General features: G+C 43.7%; 1 protein-coding gene across 3 annotated transcripts in view; it reads right to left on the reverse strand.

Annotated features, from left to right (window-relative positions):
- Window positions 1-22420, reverse strand: part of PPFIA1 (PTPRF interacting protein alpha 1) — a 124101-nt gene that overhangs the window by 35677 nt on the left and 66004 nt on the right. For all 3 annotated transcript variants that reach the window (XM_054970189.1, XM_054970188.1, XM_054970190.1), the window contains exons 17-19: window positions 17402-17553; window positions 8469-8641; window positions 6992-7085 (exon numbers count right to left, since the gene is read on the reverse strand). In XM_054970189.1, the coding sequence (XP_054826164.1) occupies window positions 6992-7085; window positions 8469-8641; window positions 17402-17553 (419 nt within the window). The remainder of the gene's footprint in view (window positions 1-6991; window positions 7086-8468; window positions 8642-17401; window positions 17554-22420) is intronic.

Below are 22420 nucleotides of genomic sequence, written 5' to 3' on the forward strand. Positions count from 1 at the left end.
TAAATTTATTAAAACTGACAGCCAATCCCAAATGCAAACAAGTGTTCACAACTAGAGAAATGTTTTCTAGGAGCTGCTCTTTAGACAGCGCCAATAATCCAAGTATGGAAAAATGGAGCAACCTTGCTCCCTTAGGTGTGCTACAACAGGAGTCATACACTTGGTAAATACCCTGGGTGCTGTAGAAAGGCCAAAGGGCAGTACTGTATATTGAAAAACCCTATCAAGGTATTTAAAGGAAAGGTATTTTCTGTGATCCTCTCTGATGGCTACATGAAAATACGCATGCTTGAGATCCAGGACAGCAAAACAATCATTAGGGTTCAGAAATGGCAAGACAGCAGCCAACATGACAATTTTAAATTTCGAAGTCTTGAGGTACCAATTGAAACCTCTCAAATTAAGAATGGGCCGAAGGCCCCCCATCCTTCTTTGGCACAACGAAGAACATAGGAAAAAAAAACCAGGTTTAAGATTTGCATCCTGGACCTCTACAATTGTCCCTTGCTAAGAAAGTTTTGAATTTCATCTCCCAGTTCCCTCAATACATTGTTTACATCATTGGATGGTGCCACAAACTCTAACTCATAACCTTTTTATACAATGGTTAAGACTCAAGAGTCAGATGTTATCGACTCCATTCCAGTAGATAAGCCAACAGCCAATTTCGAAAGGAACAGTCAGGGCTAGAAGTGGCAGCAACAAGTCAAAATTGTTTTGAAGGACCCTGGTTGCTCTTCCTTTGGGCTTGCTGCTGTTGTTGTTTCAGTCTATAAGGCCCACATCTCCTGTTTTGTCGAGGAGGATGGTACAGTCAGTAGAAAGATCTCTGATGCTGCTGGGTCTGCCTATAAGGCCTGTCATGTGGCTGGTAAGGATGATATCCTTGTCCTGAGAAGTACCTGGGTTTGTAGGTACGTTGCTCCATGGGCACTATACCCAACAACTTTGCTGTCGGTTCTCCTTCTGTGACAAGTCATACGTGCCTGCTGTGAACAAGGATGAGCCCTCGAATGGCATCTCTTCCACCTTAGCCTTTGTTTCGGATGATAGAGTTGCTGACTGCAACCAAGAGTGTCTTTGCATCAAGATGGCGCCACCTTAGCAGATGTTTCCACTGTGTGATGGCCTGCATTCATTTGCTGCTTTGAGAGCCGCAAGGCTCCAATCTGCAGTAGTTTCACCATTGCCTTTTTATCTTCTGGGAGGCCAGTAATGTAGTCATAAAGCTTCTCCCAAACGTGGAGTTGAGGGCGAAGACAAAATATTGGCGTCTGCCTAGGGAATCAAGTTTTCTGCCTTCCTTGTTAGGGAGTGCAGAATGTGACCCCGGATGCTGTTGCTGAACTTCTTTAGTTACTAGGGAGGAAGGTGCTGGATGTTTAAACAGGGAAGGGTACATATCCTGGTTTTTTTTATACATGGACTCCACATGCTTGGATGTTGCAGGCAATTCAGCAGGTCTTTCCTAAGTTTTAAGGATGATTTTGTCCAGTCCATCCAGTACAGGAAACATTTCCAATGCAGGGGCATCATTTTACAACTTGCTAAGAAGTTTGCCTGAAGCCGCAGATTCAATAGAGGCGACATCTAGCTCTAAGGCTTGGGCCATTCTCGTTATTTGTTTGGTGTAGATCCTCAGATCTTCAAATAGTGATCCAGCAGAAGGGGCCACATTTTCATCTGGTGACGGATCCAATGCCATTTCGGATCCAACTTCAGATGGCACCGGTTCCGGTTTATCTTCCTCATCGGAATCATAAATCTGTAATTGGGGAGGTGATGGAGGAGGGAGCCATGCCCGTCCTGAGGACGTTGAAGGTCTCGGATCCGGATACTGAAACGCTGTTGGGCCTCCTGGCCAATGGCAGTGATATGGAGGAGGTACACAACAGGCATGTTGACGTTGTTCACCCATCGAGTGCCTCAAATCTGGGAAGTGCTGGCTATCGGATCCATGAGAGCCGGAGAGTTGGGTCCTGTTGGTCTCAGATCCTTCCCCCAGTTCCACAGGATGTTGCAGAGGTTGATCCCAAGTGGATCTCGACTCTGGCCTTGACTTTGACTCCAATCGGGATGTATGTTTGGCTTTTTTTTTTTAAGGCTTTTTAACCAGGGGTTTGGAGGAATGCCTCAGATCCAAAAAAGCACGGGAAGCACTAGATTTTGCCAAAGTTGGGTCTGATCTTGCCACTGAATTGCTACAGAGCCAGCCCAAGAATGTCTGTCAGCGATAGTAAAGGCCGTGCCTTGTTTAGATCTGGTGATGCCTGCTCCTTATCAGCAGGTGATTTCATTGCCACGGAGTCAGCTTCAGAGAACACTCGTTCCCACAGGAAAGCTTTAAACCGTACGGCCCTCTCATTCCTTGCCTTGGGTGTTAATTGTTGGCAAATAGAGCAGGCCCCAACCTCATGGCCTTCACCAGGGCAGAGGAGACAGAATTCACGTCGGTCTGAGTGTGTCATTTTAGTGTAGCACTGGGGCACATTTTTTAAAAAGAGCCTGGGTCTGAGACATGATGAGGGAATAAAAATCACTCACACAGTACCAAGAGCAACAATAGCCAGTACATAATCCAGAGAATAGTTAGAAACAGTCCAAATAGATCCAAGAAGCCATATAAAATCAGGAGAAAGATCACAGATGAACAGAGCAAACAAGCTAGGTTCCTCTCTCTCGGAAGAAAGTCCAGATGGTGAAATGGGCAATAAATTTTCATAAAGAAATAACAATGGAAGCTTGGGGGCATTTGTGGAAAAATACACTGAAGATTTCAACTTTTACAAATATTAAAGAGAATGTATATAAAATGATGTACAGGTGGTATCTAACACCAAAGAAAATTGCGCGAGGAAATACTAATATGTCAGACAGATGTTGGAAATGTAAAAAGCATGAAGGATCATTATACCATATGTGGTGGACTTGTGAGGTAGCTAAGCAATACTGGGGAGATATAATTAAAGTAATTAATGAGGTTTTGCAAACCCAAATAGATAAGAACCCATAATTGCTGCTACTGAACTTGGGAATGGAAAATGTTCCAATGCAGTACAGAACATTGTTATTTTACATGACTACAGCAGCAAGACTTTTATATGCGTAGAAATGGAAAGTACAAGAAATACCAACTACAGAAGATTGGATTTACAAATTGCTGTACATGGCTGAGATGGATAAAATGACGAGAAAACTCAAAAGACCTTGATCCAGGAGAATACATTGCAGACTGGGGGAAATTGAAACAATATCTAGAAAAAAAATGGGATGTGAAAGGAGGACTGTGGCAGTTTGAGAACTATTAATTTGTGATTTCTTAAATAGAAGAGAGAAGTAACTTTACCACTAATGGGGAAATTTAGCTATTAATTAACCTAAGCTAGTATTACCATTAAGAGATTTTATCAAAAATATACAGTTTAAATAGTGATGTGGAGAATGGATATATTAGTGGATCTGATAGTATATATAAGAGAATTTGAATATGCTTAGAGTAAGAGATATAATACATATATGATTTAGAAGAATTTAATGGAAAATAAGTTAAGTAATAAGATAGGTTAAGGGTTGGAAAGCTGTTGGAAGTCTATAAGGAGGGGGGAGGGAAAGGGTGGGGGTTGAAATAAATTAGGTATGATGGGGAATGTATGTAATAACTATGTACTCACCAATAAATTTTTTTTTAAAAAAAGCTAGGTTCCTCTCCTTGCAGTGGCTCAGAGAGAACTGAGGGAAGGGGTCGCTCCTCCCATTAGTCACGTGGCCATTCAGGCAGGAAAACGGGTATCTATGTGACTTGGGAGAAGTGGCCCCTAATGGAGCTTTTTAAAAGCTATGGAAAATCTTCCAAGTGGCAGGCCAGTGCGCATATGCAGTTCCAATGTGGGACTGCACAGAAGAATGATGATGAACAAACTATGTTGCAAAACAGGGTATCTTCAATTCCCAAACCAAGTGTAAAGGGAGAAGGGTGACAGCCCTGCAAGTCCAATAACTTTCAAGACTTATTTTAGTAACAGGATATGGTTTATATTATGTCTGAAAGCAACCAGTTAAGTGTTATGATCCAAAGCAAATTATCATTTTGATGTACATCTTGGGCTGTCCCGTACAAAAGGGACATAATTAATGGAATGTGCTGCTCATACTGGAGTCCATACCTCACTGGCAATGCAATGAAACCTAGGTTTGGTGGCGGGTTGAATGGCCATGGAGATACTGTTAAAATTAATATAGTACAGTTCAATTAACCTGTTCCTTGCTCCCCCTGATAAGGGTCACATACATGAGATTATTTTTGAGCTCAGTGTTCTGAACAGATAACAAGGCTTGCCTTGAGAATAGAACACTATTAAACAGAGAACCCACAAGGGCTTGCAGAAGGCCTCTCTTTTTCCACTCTCTCACTATTGCGCCTTTCCTTCCCTAAAAGAGTTGCTTTCAACTCTCCAGAGCATTTTAGTCAATAAAATCTAACTACCGATAGAATAAAATTTGTTTAAAAGCAAAAACCAGCACAAAAAAGGCCCGGCAGAATTTTTTAAAAAAATACTAAGAGTGTAGATCCAACAAGGCTTCCACATGAGAAAATTCCACAAAACAGTGCCTTCCAGTTGATATGATTCTTACCACCTTGATAGAATCGGTAATAGGGCCTCATGTCTAAATTCTTGGACCAAGGGTTTTTGGTAGAGGAGTGTACCTCCCACCCCCCAATGGTTAATCTGGCTCCGGGTTTCAAGGATACCAAAAAGATTCAGGATCCCTGAAATCCAAGTAAGAGTCTCCAGTTTGGCAAGATTAAAGAATCACAAATTTATCGGGCCATTATTCCCTATGGGGAAATCTACCCAGGTAGCTGAGGTGTGGGTGGGAAGGGTGGTATTTTTCAAGCAAACTCCACCAAATTTGCAGGGATCCTACTCCTGACTGTCCACTAAAGACTTCCCCCAAGTCTCAGGAATATTGGACACCGGAGTCCAATTCTATGGGCCACTGAACAAGGTGCACCCAGCAGCTCTCCATTAGAAATGGGTACAAAACAAACCACAGAACGAAACTCCGTATGGAATGGCTGGTTTGTTTGCACTGAAAAACACGTTCCGTGGGAATGTGTGTTTACAGAACAAACGAATTTTTCCAGCCGTTCTGTGGCCGGGTTCAGAGTTTCACAGACCCCGTGCCAGTTGAACCCAGCGCGGGGTCTGTGAAACCGCTTCCCTCTTGGAAAAAAATACAGGAGAACCCCGGGAACCAGCCAGCCAAGACGCTGAAACACCATTTTCCAGATTAACTCAGATTTATTTATTCATGTTATTTAAAGTCTGCCTTTCTCACTGAAACTCAAGACGGATTACACAGTGTGACATTGTTCTGTGAACAGCTTGATGGAGTCATGAGTGTTTAAACAAATTATAGTGACCATCCGGATAGACATTATTGCCCGATGAAGTAACACTTTACGAAACGGGTACTGAAAATTGCTGGCTAAAACCCGTAGCTGAAGGCTACAGAATCTATTGGGCTCCAGCATGCTGGATTTGGAGGCCACCTTTGGGCCATTGTGCAATATACTTGAATATCAATTCTCATGGACTCATCTATCTTTGTGCTTGAGGACTTGGCTACAGTTGTTCATTAATATGTTATAGGAATTATTTGTATAGTACTAAGCACTGTTGCACTTTGAATTAATATAAATACCAAAAAATTTATTCAAAATCCTTTATTGAAAATTGTGACCGTGTAGTTCCTATACACCAGCGTTTTTGGTTGTATCTACAGCCTTGTTACCGGTGTGCCCTGTATTGTAGGAAATCCAATACAGAGCTGAAGAAATGCTGAAACAGAGCATAAGGAATTCTAAGACCGACATATTAAACAGCATAAGAACTACTGAGCAGGATCATACTTACAGCAATGACAGTAAAGTCTATAGTCCTCCCTATCCCGTTACTGATGAATCTCTGTAAAACCACTTCCTTACAGTAAAGCCCTCCTATCTGAGTAAAAAGCCCTCTTGAATAATTCAGTTTTGTATCATTTCTAGAAAGCCAGGAGAGTGGCAGCTTTCCTAACCTCTCAGGTAGACCATTCCATAAAGTAGGGCCACCACAGAGAATGCACATATATGTGCAGCTTTTGATTTTGCCCCATGTGTAAGGTGGCAACTGCACTGCTCAGATGACCAAAGCTGTTGTGGTGGAACATAGAGAGAGGTGGTCTCGTGGATATGATGGACCAAAACCATGAAGAGTTTTTTATGTGATAGCCAATACCTTGAACTGAGCCCAGTAATGGATGGGTAGCCAATGGAGTGACTGAATAATATTCATGCTCCTCTTAGCGCCCGATAATCCAGGATTCTCTAATCTGATCTGGGAAAGCTAGACAGGCATAAATTCAGGGGGTTTTCCTGATTCCTGGACCCAGATCGTATACCCCTAGTCTCTGAAGTTTTTACAAGGCTATAAAAAGCACCCTGAATTTGGTCTACAAAGTCAGTGACTGTGGAGCTCACATTCATTTCATCAAGGCTCAAACAACTGGACTACCTGACATTTCTAAGACATTTTCAAGAGTAAAGCATGTGAAAGTGAGGAAATACTGACTCCTTTCTTAATACAAGCCAAACATTATGACATAATAGAACAACTGTGAACTGAAGAAATGCACTGGAAGCACCAATATATATACATTACCACAGATATAAAGGCTAGGAAGACAATCACATTATAGCCATTTTACATTCATACCTGTTCCCATGGTTCAGTAATAAACAGTGAAATCCTAGGCTTAGACTGGAGTAACTCAGCTTAGGATTTCACTGAAAGATACAGAACTAGGAAAAGTGTGGAGCTATGGAAGAGTATGGCATATATTCAAGTTATCATTGTGGGATGCTTGGTAACATGGAAATTTAACTACAGTTGAAAGCAACACATTGCGACACGATCAGAACTGATGAGAAAATAGTGTTAATACTTACTTTTTTTGTAGTTTCCTATTTTTTTCTGCTTGTCCTCCCAGTTTGCCAAGCCCCAGACCATCCTGAGTTGAATTCTCTGCTTCCATTACATTAACTGCAACAATTCAAAAAGCTACCATGTACTTGTTGGAGTTTTAGTATGTAGTCTAATGAAAGTAATTAATATTTTATATTGTTTTATCTACAGTTTGTTCACACTTAGGCCTTATTTGAAGTAAAACAGTGAATGATTTAGATCTGCCCAATGGTCTGGTCAATTACCAACAGCTAATGAACAGAACCTTCACAGTCAGGATAGCTCCTGGTGCTACCACCATGGCAGGAAGCTCTGGTTTAACACTGGTATTTCCTATTGCAATCAAACATATACAAGGTTCCCTATTTATTTGTTGATTTGAAAATTTCATGCAGCCAAACAGGTCTTTTAGATAATTTATATAAATGTGTAGTTCAGAAGATTCTGAAATCTTACAAGATTTGAGAATACATTTATATACTTTCTACTCCCCTTCATAAAGCAGAGTATGGCTGAAAGGTTTGCAAGAGAAGTATCAAAATACAGAAGTAGCTTACACAGCAATACAGGTAAGTCTTTATATTTTGAATGAGAAAAGTATCTAACTTTACACAAAACCAAGTAAGTTATTGAGAGGTCAGAACTAGGGGTGTGCAATTCAGGATTCTGGTTTGGAATAAACAGCCAAATCAGGCCCGATCTGTAAAGATTCGGGATTTCTGAATCGGCCCCAGCATTGCAGGCCCGATTTGGAAATACCGAATCAAAGCTTTCTGAAGCGATTTGGATCACTTTGGCAAGCTTCAGGTCAAACGGGAGCATAGAAACGGGCGCTTCCCCCAGGGCGTTGCTTCAGCTGACAGGTGGAGAAGGGGTGCTATCAGTTGCAAACGCCCCGCGCCTGGCTTCACCAGATGCACGATGGCACAAGAAGGGTGGCTTTGAGCTTTGGTGTGCTCCAAATCTTTACAGAGCATACCGAAGCTTTTAAACACCCGAATCCCAAAGCAGCTTTATGCTTTGGGATTCTGGTCATTCCAGATTGTTTTCCCACTTCAGGTAAACCCGACGCGTGAAACCTGAATATTTTTCGGGTGCATACCCCTAGTCAGGACATAAACTTTAACCTAGGTTTATATGATGGTTAGCATGCCAAAATGCACTTCTGCTATACTTACCACTGAGCATAAATACTAACTAATGTGTGTTTACAGAGAGTTTGGTTATGAAAGGATCTACAGCCTAGCTTGCTTCAAACCTGTCATCACATACATTTGTGCTTTCCACTCAAGTCAAGATATTCAGTATATTGTTAATAGTATGTTATCCATTACTTTGGTAAGAAATATCAAACTATATACCTAATGGTTATTCTTGCTATAGCTCTGCTACCTAGGACAACAAACCAGAACACTGCAGGTGTGAACTGCAAACAACCACTCTGGCTGACAAGTTACCAACCTTGACCCAAGCTCTCTTTGCTGATCTGTCCAGGACGACCCTTTTCTTTCTTACCAAATAGGCGCCCAATTGAGGACTTGATTCCCTTCTTTTTAGGTGCTTTGTGAAGGGAATCTTGGCTACTATTACTGCTGCTGGGATTGCTTACTTGTCCATCCTGGGAACCTGTAGAACTACAAGAACAGATGACTCTAAGTCAGTGGTCTGCAACTATTTTGAAATTAAAAAGCAAACTATGCCAACATTCAGGACAAGAGATGAACAAAAAGCAGTACAAGAAAGCCTGTTTGCATAACTGAAACTATACAAGTTAACGTTACTGGTAACTGACATGTTGGTTAATAATCTATAAAGTTTCTGAAGCCCAAACACTGCAGGTTTCCTTGCAGGTTTCCCCCCAGTTTCCTTGCCCCAGTCCTCCAGTAGCAGCCATCTCTCTTCCCTGGTTCTTTTCAACTTTTTTTTTAAAAAATCTGCAACTGAATGTCATTATATTGTTATACCAATATGCATCTGACAATGTTCATATTCCTGAGAATTACTATTTTTGATTCAAGAAATATTCTAGCCTTTAAGATACTGGCCAATTCAAATATCATGTCAAATGATGGTTAAGGAAACAATTAGGGTTGGTTGGACATAAATGTCTGAACTGGTAAGCCATAATTTGCAAGAAAAATCAGAAACCCTATCTTGACTTTATGGCTGAGTTAACAAACCATAGTTACAACCCATCATTCCATTTTCTGAGATTCCTGTCTCTATAATCTAGCAGTGAACTTACAAATTTGAGTGCTGTGAAACAAGAAAACAAGAGCTAATAAACAGGTCTAAACCAGCTTTGCCTTGAAAGTTCAAATCATTGTTGTAGTTCGAAACTATGGTTTGCACAAACCATGATTTACCATGTTGCCTGAATTTTATTTTATTTACTTCATTTATACCCTGCTTTCTCTCCAATGGAGACCCATCATCCTTCTCTCTTCCATTTATCCTCACAAGAACCCTATGAGGTAGGTTAGGAGGAGAGGATGTGACTGGCCCAAGGTCACCCAGTAAATTTCTTTCTTTTTAAAAAAAATTCGGCCATCCCGGCCAGTGGCAATGGCCACTCAGGCTGGTGGCCGCTCTTTGCTTCCTTGGAAGGAGGAAAGCAGAAGGCACACCCTGGCATCCAGGGCTTAGCATTGGGGGCGGAGCCTGTAGCCTTAGCTGGCTTCTCCGCCCCATTGCCTTCAGTTGTGCCTCATGCTCGGCCTGAGCAGAGCTCACTTCAAGCTCTCTCAGCCGAGCTCCTCTGAGGCTGGTTTTACTGAGGGGCCTCAGGGCTTGGCAGCAGCAGCTGCCTTAGAGAAGCTGTGCTATTCCCCTGCTTGCTACCTTTGGACCTCATGAGGAGAGCCAGGGCCCAGCGCCAGGCTCACTGGTTTGGCAGAGACTTTTTTCTCCTTATTTACATTTGGGGCCTGTTGTCTATCAGTCAGGAGGGATAAAGCAGGATTATGCCCAGCCCTTGAGGCCTCTGGCCTACCTAGGCTCCTTCCCCCTCCCCCCAACACTGTTTTACTTCGTTGAGAGAGAATACTTGCAGCAGCAGCAATAGGCTTTGCTGTAGGCCACAGGGGTGAGTTGCAGCCATTTAAGGGGTGGATTAGTTCATACTTTATTGCTACTGGCCTAGCAGGGTGGATTCTAGTAGTCCCCCCCCTTCCTTCCACCTAAGCTTTATCCCCCCTCGCCATTTACACTTACTCGGGAGGGAGTATTTCTAGAAGCAATAGCTCAGCCTTGGCCTGCAGGCAGCTGGAGCCATTTTGCAGTTTATTCAGTGGGTGCAGCCATTTTGAGAGGGGCACCCAGTGACCTTCTTAGCCTGGCAGTGCAGCCATGTTATGAAGGCATCTACAATATGCACAGCTCCAAGAGTGGCCATTTTGAGTGTGGCATTTGTGTGGCCTGATTTGCCTCCTGCTTACTCGCAGTTGCAGTCATTTTGGTGGGGCTTGTGCAGCTACCTGCAGACTCATCCTTTGAGAATGATGAAGAGACCAAAGGAATGAGGGAAATACTGGGCTATCAGTGTCCATCAGTCAGGAGGGCTGAGGCAGAGTTAGGTCCAGCCCCCCTCAGGCCTCCAGCCTATCTAGGCCTCCTCCACCCCATTGTTTTACTATACTGGTGAGAGTACTTACAGCAACAGAGGTGGATTGCAGCCATCTGAGGGGCAGATTGTTTCACACCTGGGCTGGCAGCACACATTATTACTTTCTTACTCATGCCACCAATGGCATATTGTGTTATTGCATCTGTTTTAGCAAGTACTGGGTTTCTGTGCAAAGAAAGAGGCACTGAAGGGTGAGAGGAGGTTAACCATTTGATTGGCAGTGTGTGGGATTTGATGAATAACATTTCATTTATAAGAAACAGAACAAATTGATGTTGGAGAACAATCATCATGGTTGTCAGGCTTTGTAGGTTGCTGTAAGAGCACGGTGGACTGCCACCAAAGAAAGCTATCCAAAGCGTCTCCAAAGAAAGGGGAAGCATGTATGTGCCCCACAACCAGGAGACCCCTGAGGCAAGTTTCTTCCTCTGCTGAGTACTAGTGGCATCAGGGACCTAGTGGCACATCTAGATGCCAGGAAAGGCCTGGGCCCAGAAGAGGAAGCTAGGTGGGGAATCTTCTGGGGAGGGGGGAGTGCAGAAAACTGAGAAGTTGTCATGTGGGGCACAGAAGTCTAAGATGTTATCTGTCCTTTCTGACAGTTTAGTGCAACTGATGGACGGTAGCTGATCTGAGCTAGCCTGCCTTAACCCAATCCGGTTGCATGGCAGTGAACCGAGTGACAAAGCTGGGTCCATATGGCCTAGGAGGATTGTTCAGCACCCCTGGCAGCGATGAGACTGGCGAAATGTGAAAAACAACATGGATATGGTTGAAGGAGGCTGGTAGCAGTGGCAGTGAAGCCACCTAATAAGGAGGTAATGGGAGCATCGGCCATGCTGGCAGTCAGGGAAGTGGATTCCAGACTGTAGAGTGCATGGCTGTGAGGCGGTATCTATGGCAGGTATCCGGTGGTCAGTGATGGTAGGTCCATTTGGCCCTGGCTGGGGTATGCTTGGCCATTGGGGGCCTTGTGGGTCAGTCCCTGCCTCCTTACCTCATGGCTCTTTCCACCCAACATGGCCTGGCTAGCACATTCCAGGGTTAGTCCTGACTGGTTATGTGAATGGGCTTATATGGTGGGGTAGCTTAGGTGCTGTCCACTCAAGTTCCTATCAGCACACACACACACACCCTTCATTGAAGCACGGACTGGCTATGTCATGCCTATCCAGGTCCCTCAGGGATGGCTTCAGTCCACCATATCCTGCCCTAGGTGGCTAAGTGTGGGTGCCAGGTGCTGGAGGATCTGTGGGAAGCCCAGAAGTAGTCTGGTATGAGGACCCAGCCCTATACAACTGAAGGTACCTCGGCAGCATGGAGCATCTCCCAAACGTGCCAATGCCTTGTTTTGGGGAAGAATGTTCCTAGGGATGGGAAACTCCCTCCTTTCTGGCTGGTCTCCTCCACTTTTTGGTCAGGTACCAGTCAGCCTGCTGTAGTTCATTCCATTCATCACCCTTCCCACCCAAAGAAGACCAGTAAATGATGCCTGTGCGGACACATGCTTCGACTGGCCATCAGGTTATCAGCAGTGCACAGCTGCACAGAAAGGTGACACGGAGTTGGCATTTTGCCTCCTCCGGGGCCTGCCTGCAGACTCTTTGCTTTTGGGTTGTCATTCAAGGACCATCCCTATACGGGCAAGGCTCTGCCAACTGGGTGCTCTGTCTCAGGTGTGGCTTTTGGCTGCTTCAGCTCTTTTCTTGAGGGGGCATGTAACACTCACCTGCAGCTTTAACATGGCCATGATTATCCCACGGTTTCCATATCCCAGTTTTAGGATTACAGCAGGCATGTGGGAGGACCTCTAAGTATGGGGGGTTCTCAACTCCTTTAACTGAGTCACTTTATAGAGGGAGGCCTGTTGTTAGTTGGTGTGCTTTAGGCCTTCTCCGATGTCTGCTTGAAGGTCTTTGATGGCAGCCCTAGTTAGCTTGCCCTTGAGGCCGATGGATCCCTGGCCTGGATTCCTCAGGATTTCCCCCCTCCCCAGCTTGGAAAGCAGAGGTGTACAGGGCAATCTAGTTTGCCATTTTACTCAGCACTCAATGGGCTTTCAATACTGCTGAACACCTGTTTAGGTCGAGGGGAGGCATGGCAACTTTGGTTTAGCATGCCTCCCAGCTTTGATGTGACACTTCTTTCAGCTGTTCTGCCTTGTTGTGGCCTAATCCCTTAAGGATGGGTCATGAGGAGCCTTTATGGCTCATGACACAAATCTTACAGGTGTCACGTTTGCAAATGAGCCAACGGCAATGGGGCTTAGGAGGCTATTGGGCCCCAGGGTGGCTGGGAGCTATGCCCAGGGGTCCCCTTGGCCTGTACATGGAGGTCCAGCGATAGGATGCGACTGTTCTGACATGCATGGCACACCCCCATCTCAGAGCCTGAGTGGCCTGGTGGCTGGAAGGGAGATGTAGTTCTCTGCCTCACCTCCTGGTCATATAGGTGTGGTCCTCCAACTCACGTTGGTCATTCACTGTGTGGTAATGACCTTGTCTCACAGGGCATGGCTCACAGGGCATGGCATGGCTCTTTCCTTACAGGCTCACACAGGCTTGCAGCACCCAGGCGAGTAGTGGCCTGAGGGTTTGAGGGGAGGTTCCATCCACCTCATGTCCTGGTCATTCACCGCGTGGTGTTGACCTGGCTCACAGGGCAGGGACCTTTCCTTACAGGCTCACACAGGCTAGCAGCGCCCAGGCAAGTAGTGGCCTGATGGTTTGAGGGGAGGTGTGTGCCTCCACCTCACATGCTGGTCATTCACCACGTGGTGTTGACCTTGTCTCACAGGGCATGGCCCTTTCCTTAAAGGCTCACACAGGCTTGCAACACCCAGGCAAGTAGTGGCCTGATGGTAGAGGGGAGGTGCGTGCCTCCACCTCACATTGGTCATTCACCACGTGGTAATGACCTTGGCTCACACAGGCTTGCAGCACCCAGGCGAGTAGTGGCCTGAGGGTTTGAGGGGAGGTTCCATCCACCTCATGTCCTGGTCATTCACCGTGTGGTGTTGACCTTGTCTCGCAGGGCATGGCCCTTTCCTTACAGGCTTACACAGGCTTGCAACGCCCAGGCAAGTAGTGGCCTGATGGTAGTGGGGAGGTGCGTGCCTCCTCCTCACATGCTGGTCATTCACCGCGTGGTGTTGACCTTGTCTCACAGGGCATGCTCTTTCCTTACAGGCTCACACAGGCTTGCAGTGCCCAGGCAAGCAGCGGCCTGATGGTTTGATGGGAGGTGCGGACCTCCACCTCACATTGGTCATTCACCACGTGGTAATGACCTTGGCTCACAGGCATGGCTGCTTCCTTACAGGCGCACGCAGGCTTGCACCACCCAGGCAAGTAGTGGCCTGATGGTTTGATGGGAGGTGCGGACCTCCGCCTCACGTTGGTCATTTATCGCGTGGTAATGATCTTGGCTCACACATCCTGGTTGTTCATTTGGGAGATGATGACCTGGGTTTGATGAAGGACATGGCCCTGTCTTGGCAGGTGCAGGATGACTTGCTGGAGAATAGCAAGTGTTGACCCGGCATCCTGATTTGTTGGTCTGCAATGCTTCTGTGCCGGGTGTGGCAGGATGTATTGGACCAGAACGCTTTAGAACGGGCTAGGCGAATGGCCAACAGCGCCCTATTCAAGGCTAGGACAGAGGGGTTGGGGATTTATTTGCTCCATCCGCAAATTCAGGCCAAGTTTGCAGACCTCTACCAAGGGGATGGTGTGCACCTCTCTTCCAGAGGCAACAGCATTTTTCTGAACAATCTGCGGCAGGGGCTTAGGCTGGCTTTAAGCCATTTGTGGGGCACTGAGGCCTAAGCAGAGGCTTGGCCTCTGCAGTGGCAGGATTCTAATTAAGGAAAATCTGTAGCGGGCCGGTGAGCACCCTTGCCACCTCCCCATTGGTGGGGAATTGGGGTCCCAAATACTGTGTCTGCCTTTCATTCCGACTGAGGGAGCAATTCGGCCATCCCGGCCAGTGGCAATGGCCACTCAGGCTGGTGGCCGCTCTTTGCTTCCTCGGAAGGAGGAAAGCAGAAGGCACACCCTGGCATCCAGGGCTTAGCATTGGGGGCGGAGCCTGTAGCCTTCGCTGGCTTCTCCGCCCCATTGCCTTCAGTTGTGCCTCATGCTCGGCCCACCCACCTCACCCTATTGCAGTGCAGGATTAGCCGGTCGCCTTTTGGGCTAGGTAGGAATTTTTCTCTCCTTGTCCCTGATTGGCACTTGGGAATAGAGTTTTTTCGCCTACCTTGCAGTGTGAGAAGAGGAAGGTAATTGGCATGGTGGGACTGAGGTAATTCCCTGGTGGCAGGATTTTAGTTAGGGAAAATCTGTAGCGGGCCGGTGAGCACCCTTGGCACCTTCCCATTGGTGGGGAATTGGGGTCTTTCAGGAGTGGCTGGCTGCCGTACGGCCCAGCTGCGAGGTCAGATGCCCTGGGTGGGGAACTCCTGGACAAGCCCGTCTCCCCCCGCTGCCGTACGGCTGGGTGGGGGAGCTTTACAGGGGTGAACCACTCCGCCTGGCCAGGCTGGGTCCCAGCCATTTGGTGGATGGCTCGCACCCGGGGCAGCGGGTGCTCGCCCAGACAGGTCAGGGTGTCCAGCAGTGATCCCAGGGCCTGACCTGTACCGCTAGTTAGGACCTTGCCGTAGTTTATATTTAATTGTTGTCATTTTAATAAAGCGGCCCATTTTAGAACCCAAATACTGTGTCTGCCTTTCATTCCGACTGAGGGAGCAAATATTTTTTATTGTTTTCCAACACATACATACAAACATGAGACAGTTATCATTTTACTTGTCGATATCTATCTGTCTAGTGGCAATCATCCACTTAGACTGAAAATCATCAGTTAAGATTAGGGATAATAAACCACAAGGATTTAAATTTATCCTTATCCATAGGAAAATGGAATGCAGGGTGATCTTTGCTTCAACTTTTTGCATGCCAGTCTCAAGGCGAACCATTGCATTAGAAACACACTTTGGAACTTGAAGGACTGCTCTCAAAAATTTCGATTGAACTAACTCTAAAGGTGCAAAACAAGAAGTTCGTGGTCCAAGAAGTGACCTGTATAACATCTGAGTTAGTGATTTGGCCCTAAACAATTTTAAGGCCGCCAGCACACTCTTTTTGTTCTAGATAAAAGCCCCCCATTTTTAAATCTTTATTGTATCTGGATTCAATCTGCACTCTTGACCACCAGTCTAAATTAACATCTTGGTTTTGTAATTCTTCTTTTTTTTTTTAGTAGTCCTTTATCATCTAGCAGCTCTTTATATCTAATAATTTTACTTGCCGAACATACATTTGGTTGAATGAATGCTCCTAATGGGGAGACCCATTGAGGGGTCTTCTCATATATTTGCGCTGCAATTTTTTCCCATATTGTCATAAGGGATTTCCTTATCAGGTGGTTTTTAAAGTATTTATGTCCAGCTGTCTTCAGTGAATTTCCATGGCAAAATGGAAATTTGAACCTGGGGTCTCCCAGATCCTAGTTTGACACTTTAACAACTACACCTCATTGACTTCCAGTGAAATCGATATTTAAAATAGTCTTCTACTTATTTAAATATTTATAACACACATTTTCCTCTTACTGGGGAATGGGGACCCAAAGTTTCTTATAACATTGTCCTCCCTTCCTGCATTTATCCTCACAGGAACAACAAAGTAGGTTCGGGTAAGAGGGTGCGACCGCCCCAGGGTCAGCCAGTAAGCTTCCCTGACAGAGTGAGGAATCAAACCTGAATCTCTCAGATACAAGGCTCTAACCACTACATAACAATCTGTTCTTCCAGTCACTTAACATATACCCACAATGTTTTATAAAAGCATTGAGATTTCAAACGTGCAGACTTCCACAAGGTGTACTAATTTGCATGACTTGTCTTGGCTAGTGAATTCTCTGTTTGAATAGCCTTGATCTCCAACATAATACTTGACTAATATCCAAAACCTATGACTGGTACTGATTAAACACTATCTGAATTTTAAAGAACTAGCAGTTTTTTAAAAAATGGGTAATATATTAGTATAACTGAAGAGGTCAGAATTTTGGAGTTATTTTGTGCCACTCATTGACCCAATTAGAAATGCACTGTATGTAATGGTAGTAAATACCAGAATAAGCATCTTTAGGAGTAAGTATTTCTTTGGAATGGTATTTTTAAAAACAGGTTTTGGGACTGTAATCTCATTAAATTTTACAATATGTTGAATCCAAAAGCAAGGATCTTTCTGTTGAAAGAAAGCTACTTCTGGATTCAAATCTAGTTGTTCAAGGTAAACAAGCTAGCCACAGAACATTGACAAGCCGGTTGTGCAGTTTTAGATAAAATCTTTTCATATAACCTAGGGATGAAAGGTTATGTGACAGGCCAGAATCTTAAAAATATCAAGAGGTTAAAGGCTGGGAAGCTAAGCAGGAATACAATCTTAGAGGCATAGAAGGGAAAACAGAGCTAAGGTGCTCAGAGGCAGAAGAGTTGAAGGCTATGAAATAAGAATATGAGGAAAGAGCTGTGGAAGAAAGTAAAGGCTTAAGGAGACAGTGTTGGAAGAAGGGAGAGTCAAAGAAACAAGGGAAATTGGGGAGAGTGCACTCCAGGGAGTAGCTTGGGAAGACAACTGAAAGCTGGAAGTCTACATCCAAAGAGACTTCATGTATTGATTTTAAAGAAAGACAGGTAGACTGACCACTCTTTGTCACACATTTCTAGTTTTAATAATATTTATAAGAATTTGCTTACTTTCTGAGATCTCTTATATCTTCATGGCTCACTGTGTGCAAGGTTCCTTTATAGGCCCTATCCAAATGCAGGGATCGAGGTGAAGAGGGTGGTGACGTCTCACACTTTATCGTGGCCTTGTCATCTCTAACTTCATCTCTAGATACTGGAGACTAACAACAAAAACATACAAAAAGTTTAGTGCAAATCATTCAATTATACAGTTAAAAATGTTCTATTCTTGATCTTTCATTTTTCTCTTTTTGCCTCTCTGACATTTAACAAAGTTTATAAATACGTATTTTTTTCTTAGGTATCTTCTTACTAACGATGCATCAACAAAACACAGGCATTTCTTTACAGACAGTACCAACCACACTTCTGTCACATTTTTACTTTCTGTCACTTTCCCAAGAGCTACAGGCCTAAAATGGCTTCTTTAATTTTACCTTTAAAATAGCCTGTGAAAGGAACATTCTATCATATGTGGTGGACATGTAAAGAAGTCCACAAATTCTGGATAATGGTGCATAATCTGTTACAACAAATTTTACAATGCACAATTCCTTTTAAACCTGAGATATTTTTGTTAAATTGTGTACCAGAAGAAACTGGAAAAGATCAGAAATATTTTATAATCCATGGAGTAACAGCAGCAAGAACTCTATTGGCATCCTTCTGGAAAAGAGCAATAATACCCCGAGAAGAAGAATTGAAAGCGAAGATAATGGAAAATGCAGAAATGGACAAACTAACTTCATTAATGAAAGGACAAATAGAAGATTTTGCAGCCCCATGGACACCATTTTATGAATGGATAAAAAACAAATATAGTGACTTGAATGTAGTAACTATATGAAGACACTACTGTAATGCATTATTAATAATCACAGTTAAATGTTTGATGAAATGTTATGATGAAAGGATATAGATAAGTAGAATTCTAACTTGAGCAGACTCTATATGATATATATTGGATATCACCTACCTACCTTTCCCCCTGTCCCCCCCTATTCCTATATGAGAAAACTAATAAAAAGCTATTTAAAAAATAGCCTGTGAAGTTTCATGGAATCTACACAAAGAGGTGGAACAACTGGCCAAAGATACCCATGTGAACACTTCATGTTATAATGGGGATCTCTCTTAGTCTGATATCCTACCAGCTCCAGTCTAAGTGGAGAAGAGTGCTGTTAAGTCATAGAAACAATGAGTTAAAAATAAAGCGAAAGAGTTTTTGGCTAAATATTAGTAAGAACTTCCTCCTGAAAGAACAGTTTCTCAGTGGAACAGGCTTCCTTGGGAGGTAGTAGGCTCCCCTTCCCTGGAAGTATTTAAGAAGAAGCTAGATGGCCATCTGAAAGCCATGATGATTCTATGACTCAATATGAATGTATGCAGATCAGGAGAGGGAGAACATGAAAGAATGAGCCGGTGCTTGACTCTCGTGGCCCTTCTTATATGCCCAGCGTAATGCAGATTGCCACTTAAAGGTTGGCCAAGAACCTGGAGGTTTTTGCCTTCCTCTAGGCATAGAGCAGGGGTCACTAGAGGAAAAGGTAGCTGTGAATTTCCTGCACTGTGCAGGGGGTTAGACTAGATGACCCCTTGGATAACTTCCAGCTTTATGATTCTATGACTTATGGTGATCCCTGCTGGGGGGTTTTCATGGTAAGAGACTTAACAGAGGTGTTTTGTCATTGTCTGCCTCTGCATAGTGACCATGGTCTTCTTTGGAGGTCTCTCATCCAATTATTAACCAAGACCAACCCTGCTTAGTTTCCAAGATCTGATGAGATTAGGCTTGCCTGCACTCTGGCAGGAAAATAACTTTTATCTATTATATAGCTAAGCATATTTAATTCAGCAGTAAGAATAAACATCCTGATCACCTTTTAAAAGAAAACAATTATTTGAGAATTACTTGATCTCCAACTAAGGGTAGAACATTCTGTAAACAGTTTGAAGTACTACAAATTATATAATTCCAACAATTGCCATTTCTATATGCAGTTCTCAATTCAAACAATACACAGACCATGCAACTTAAGATATGCAACAAGAAATGTTTCTTCTTTTGCTTAAGTTAGTAGACGGTGTGATAGTTTATAGGAAGCTAATGCTTCTTGCAATTAATAACATATTTATTTGAAATGGTTTTCATGAAACAGGGTTAATAAGCAGCCTCCAAAATCCCCAAACTGCTCTAAAATTGTTTTTAAAACAAAACAATAGATTTGGAGTGAATATTTTTCAAAAGAAAATGCTGCTGGAATACAAATGCCATTTCCCTAATTTTCCTTTTAATTGCATCCCGAAGACCAAACCCTTTTTTGGTACTTTTGAGAATTTAAGGAATAATTTCTAGATTAAGAATGGAGCAGAATATTCCCAGAGTAACTGGGAAAAATGGTGCACTTCCTACTGGATCCCAAAGTCTTGAGGGGTACATGAGTTGTAACAATATGTTAGCATTGGGATCAGAAACACATATGTGCCAGGTCTTTCACTCACTCACTGTTTTCATTCAGTTTTATCTACTACTATCCATTTAAAAGACATTTCATACAGGTCATAGATCCAAAGGAGTTAGCCGTTTAGTCTATAGTAGCAAAATAGTAAAGAGTCCAGTAGCACCTTTAAGACTAGCCAACTTTATTGTAGCACAAGCTTTCAAGAACCACAGCTCTCCATGCATCTGACGAGAGCTGTGGTTCTTGAAAGCTTATGTTACAATAAAGTTGGTTAGTCTTAAAGGTGCTACTGGACTCTTTACCATTTTATACAGGTAAAGGTATTTTCTGTGGTATAATGTCCCCGCATAAACTGAAACCACTAAAACAGAAAGCCAGGCAAAGAGCAGACTCACATGGTATCTTTAATATGCATGCATTGCATAAGCATCTTCACTGAAGATGCAACTGTCCCCCAGCCCCCACTTTAGTGATCCAATACACACGAATAACATTTTGCAGCGTATTTCTATTTAGCAAAAAGCCCTGCCAGCAGAATTGATGGGATGAGCAATGGAGGATCTTTCCACATCAGGGTGGGACATAAGTATACTCTTACTAGGCATGCAGAGTTTCAGCTCATGCAGTTCTCAAATCAGAACGACAGGCCCTATCTATTCAGTGATTCTTTCCTCCCTGCCTTTGTTCTTCGAAGAGAAACTGTTGTCACAAGAAGAGCAGAAGGGAAAGTGCTTGCTTTGAGAGCAAGCAACCAGTACAAAGTGGCACAAAGATTGTAATACTGCTGTGACGGGTTTGATCACACTGACCAAAGTCACCAAAATTCTTTTTGATATCAAAAACAGAAATGATGCAGGGACTTCTGGCTTGGGAATCATGGTGGTCTGACGCAGTTCGGGGAGCTGAGCTGTCCAAGTTGCTGTTTGTCAAGGGTGGTGGGGTGCTAGATCGCCCATGGCCCCCTGCTCTCAGGCGTAGAGCAGGCAAGAACGCTTGAGACCCCGAGGGCATGTAGATCTCGGCTGAGGGGGGGTTCTACGCAAAGGATCCCCTCCCAGCCTTGAGGTCCCACTCTAAAGAAGGGTGGCAGAAATCTCTGCAGCAGCTTGGGAGTCATTTAGTTGGCATAGGATCGCCGTACCCAAGCTTCAGTAACTAATTTGGACTAATCTGAACATCTGAAACAGTGATTACAACCCAGAAAAGACCCGGCAAGGTAAAGATCGTTATCTCTTCTAAGAGTTTGAAATTGGACTAGAGGATTTAATTTCAAGCAGAAAGCTGAAGTAGAAAGTTTAAAAGGACTAATTAAGCTCACCCTGGTAAAAGAATTGTATGAAAAGAAGCTTTTAGAGAAGAATTAGAGGCGAAGAAAGGATTATTATTTACATACCTATGGTTTAAAGAGATAGCGAACTGTGGGAACGGAGAAACATCGCGAGAGAAAGTGGCGGTGCGATGACGGGGAAGGAACAGGAAGTGCATCATAAACATCGAGATGCGAGGCTAGAGCGGCTGTGAAGGAAAAGGCGGAAGCAGAAGCGCTCCATTTTGAAAGAGGATAAGGGCAAGCCCTCATTGCAACCGGAAGTGGGCCATCTTGGAGAAGGGTAAGGGCAAAGCTTTGATTTAAAACCATAGAGAAAAGATGCCTGCCATTTTGGACAGTTAAAGCGCTAACTTTTGGACAAAATACTAGTAAAACAAGAAATTTAATTTGGGAACTTAAATATTTAAGCCACGGAATTGCGAAAGAGAGCAGACTCGTGGGAGCGGAGTATATCGAGCCCCACGATGTCAAAAAAGGACTGGCAGTCGGCATTTGATAATTTGGATAAGAAAGTGGCTGAAGGCAACAAAGAACTAAAAGATGTAATACAAGAGATGATGAAGGATCTCAAGGAGACAATTAAATCTGAAGTGTCGGAGTTAACAAAGAGTATCAACGAGGTCAAGAAGGAACTACAGATGACGTGGCAAAAAGTTAACGAGGTGGAAGAAAAGACAGAGAAGCTAACCACTACATTTAAAGCAGAAACCACAGGATTGAATGAAAGAGTGGCGGTGATGGAATGTAAATATATGGAGAGATGACTTAGGTTTCGTGGCGTTCCGGAGAAGGAGGGGAAGGTAGCCCAAGAACAGATATCGGAAATATTAGCAGAATTCTTGAATAAAACCATGGAAGAGTTCGTAAGACATGTGGACGTGGCGTACAGAATTAATTCAAGATATGCAGCTCAAAAAATCTGCCTAGAGATATGATTGTGCAGTTTACTAGACATTGTGAGCAAGCAATTTCAAAACCCACTGGTAATGGAAGGAAAAAAGGTGAGAATAATGAAGGAGTTACCTAAAAAAATCCTAATAGAAAGGAAAAAATATAGAGATCTGACTCAGATTTTGAAAGAGTTGAATATAAGATATAGATGGGAGATTCCATAGGGTCTGAGTTTTGAATTTCAAGCAATTAGGAGAACTATCAGATCGCGGCATGAGATGGAGATGTTCTTGTTGGACAATGATAAAGACTTACCTAAAAGACCCAGAATTTGATTATGGAGTG

Source organism: Eublepharis macularius, chromosome 2, assembly GCF_028583425.1.
Source record: "Eublepharis macularius isolate TG4126 chromosome 2, MPM_Emac_v1.0, whole genome shotgun sequence".
Lineage (NCBI taxonomy): Eukaryota > Metazoa > Chordata > Lepidosauria > Squamata > Eublepharidae > Eublepharis > Eublepharis macularius.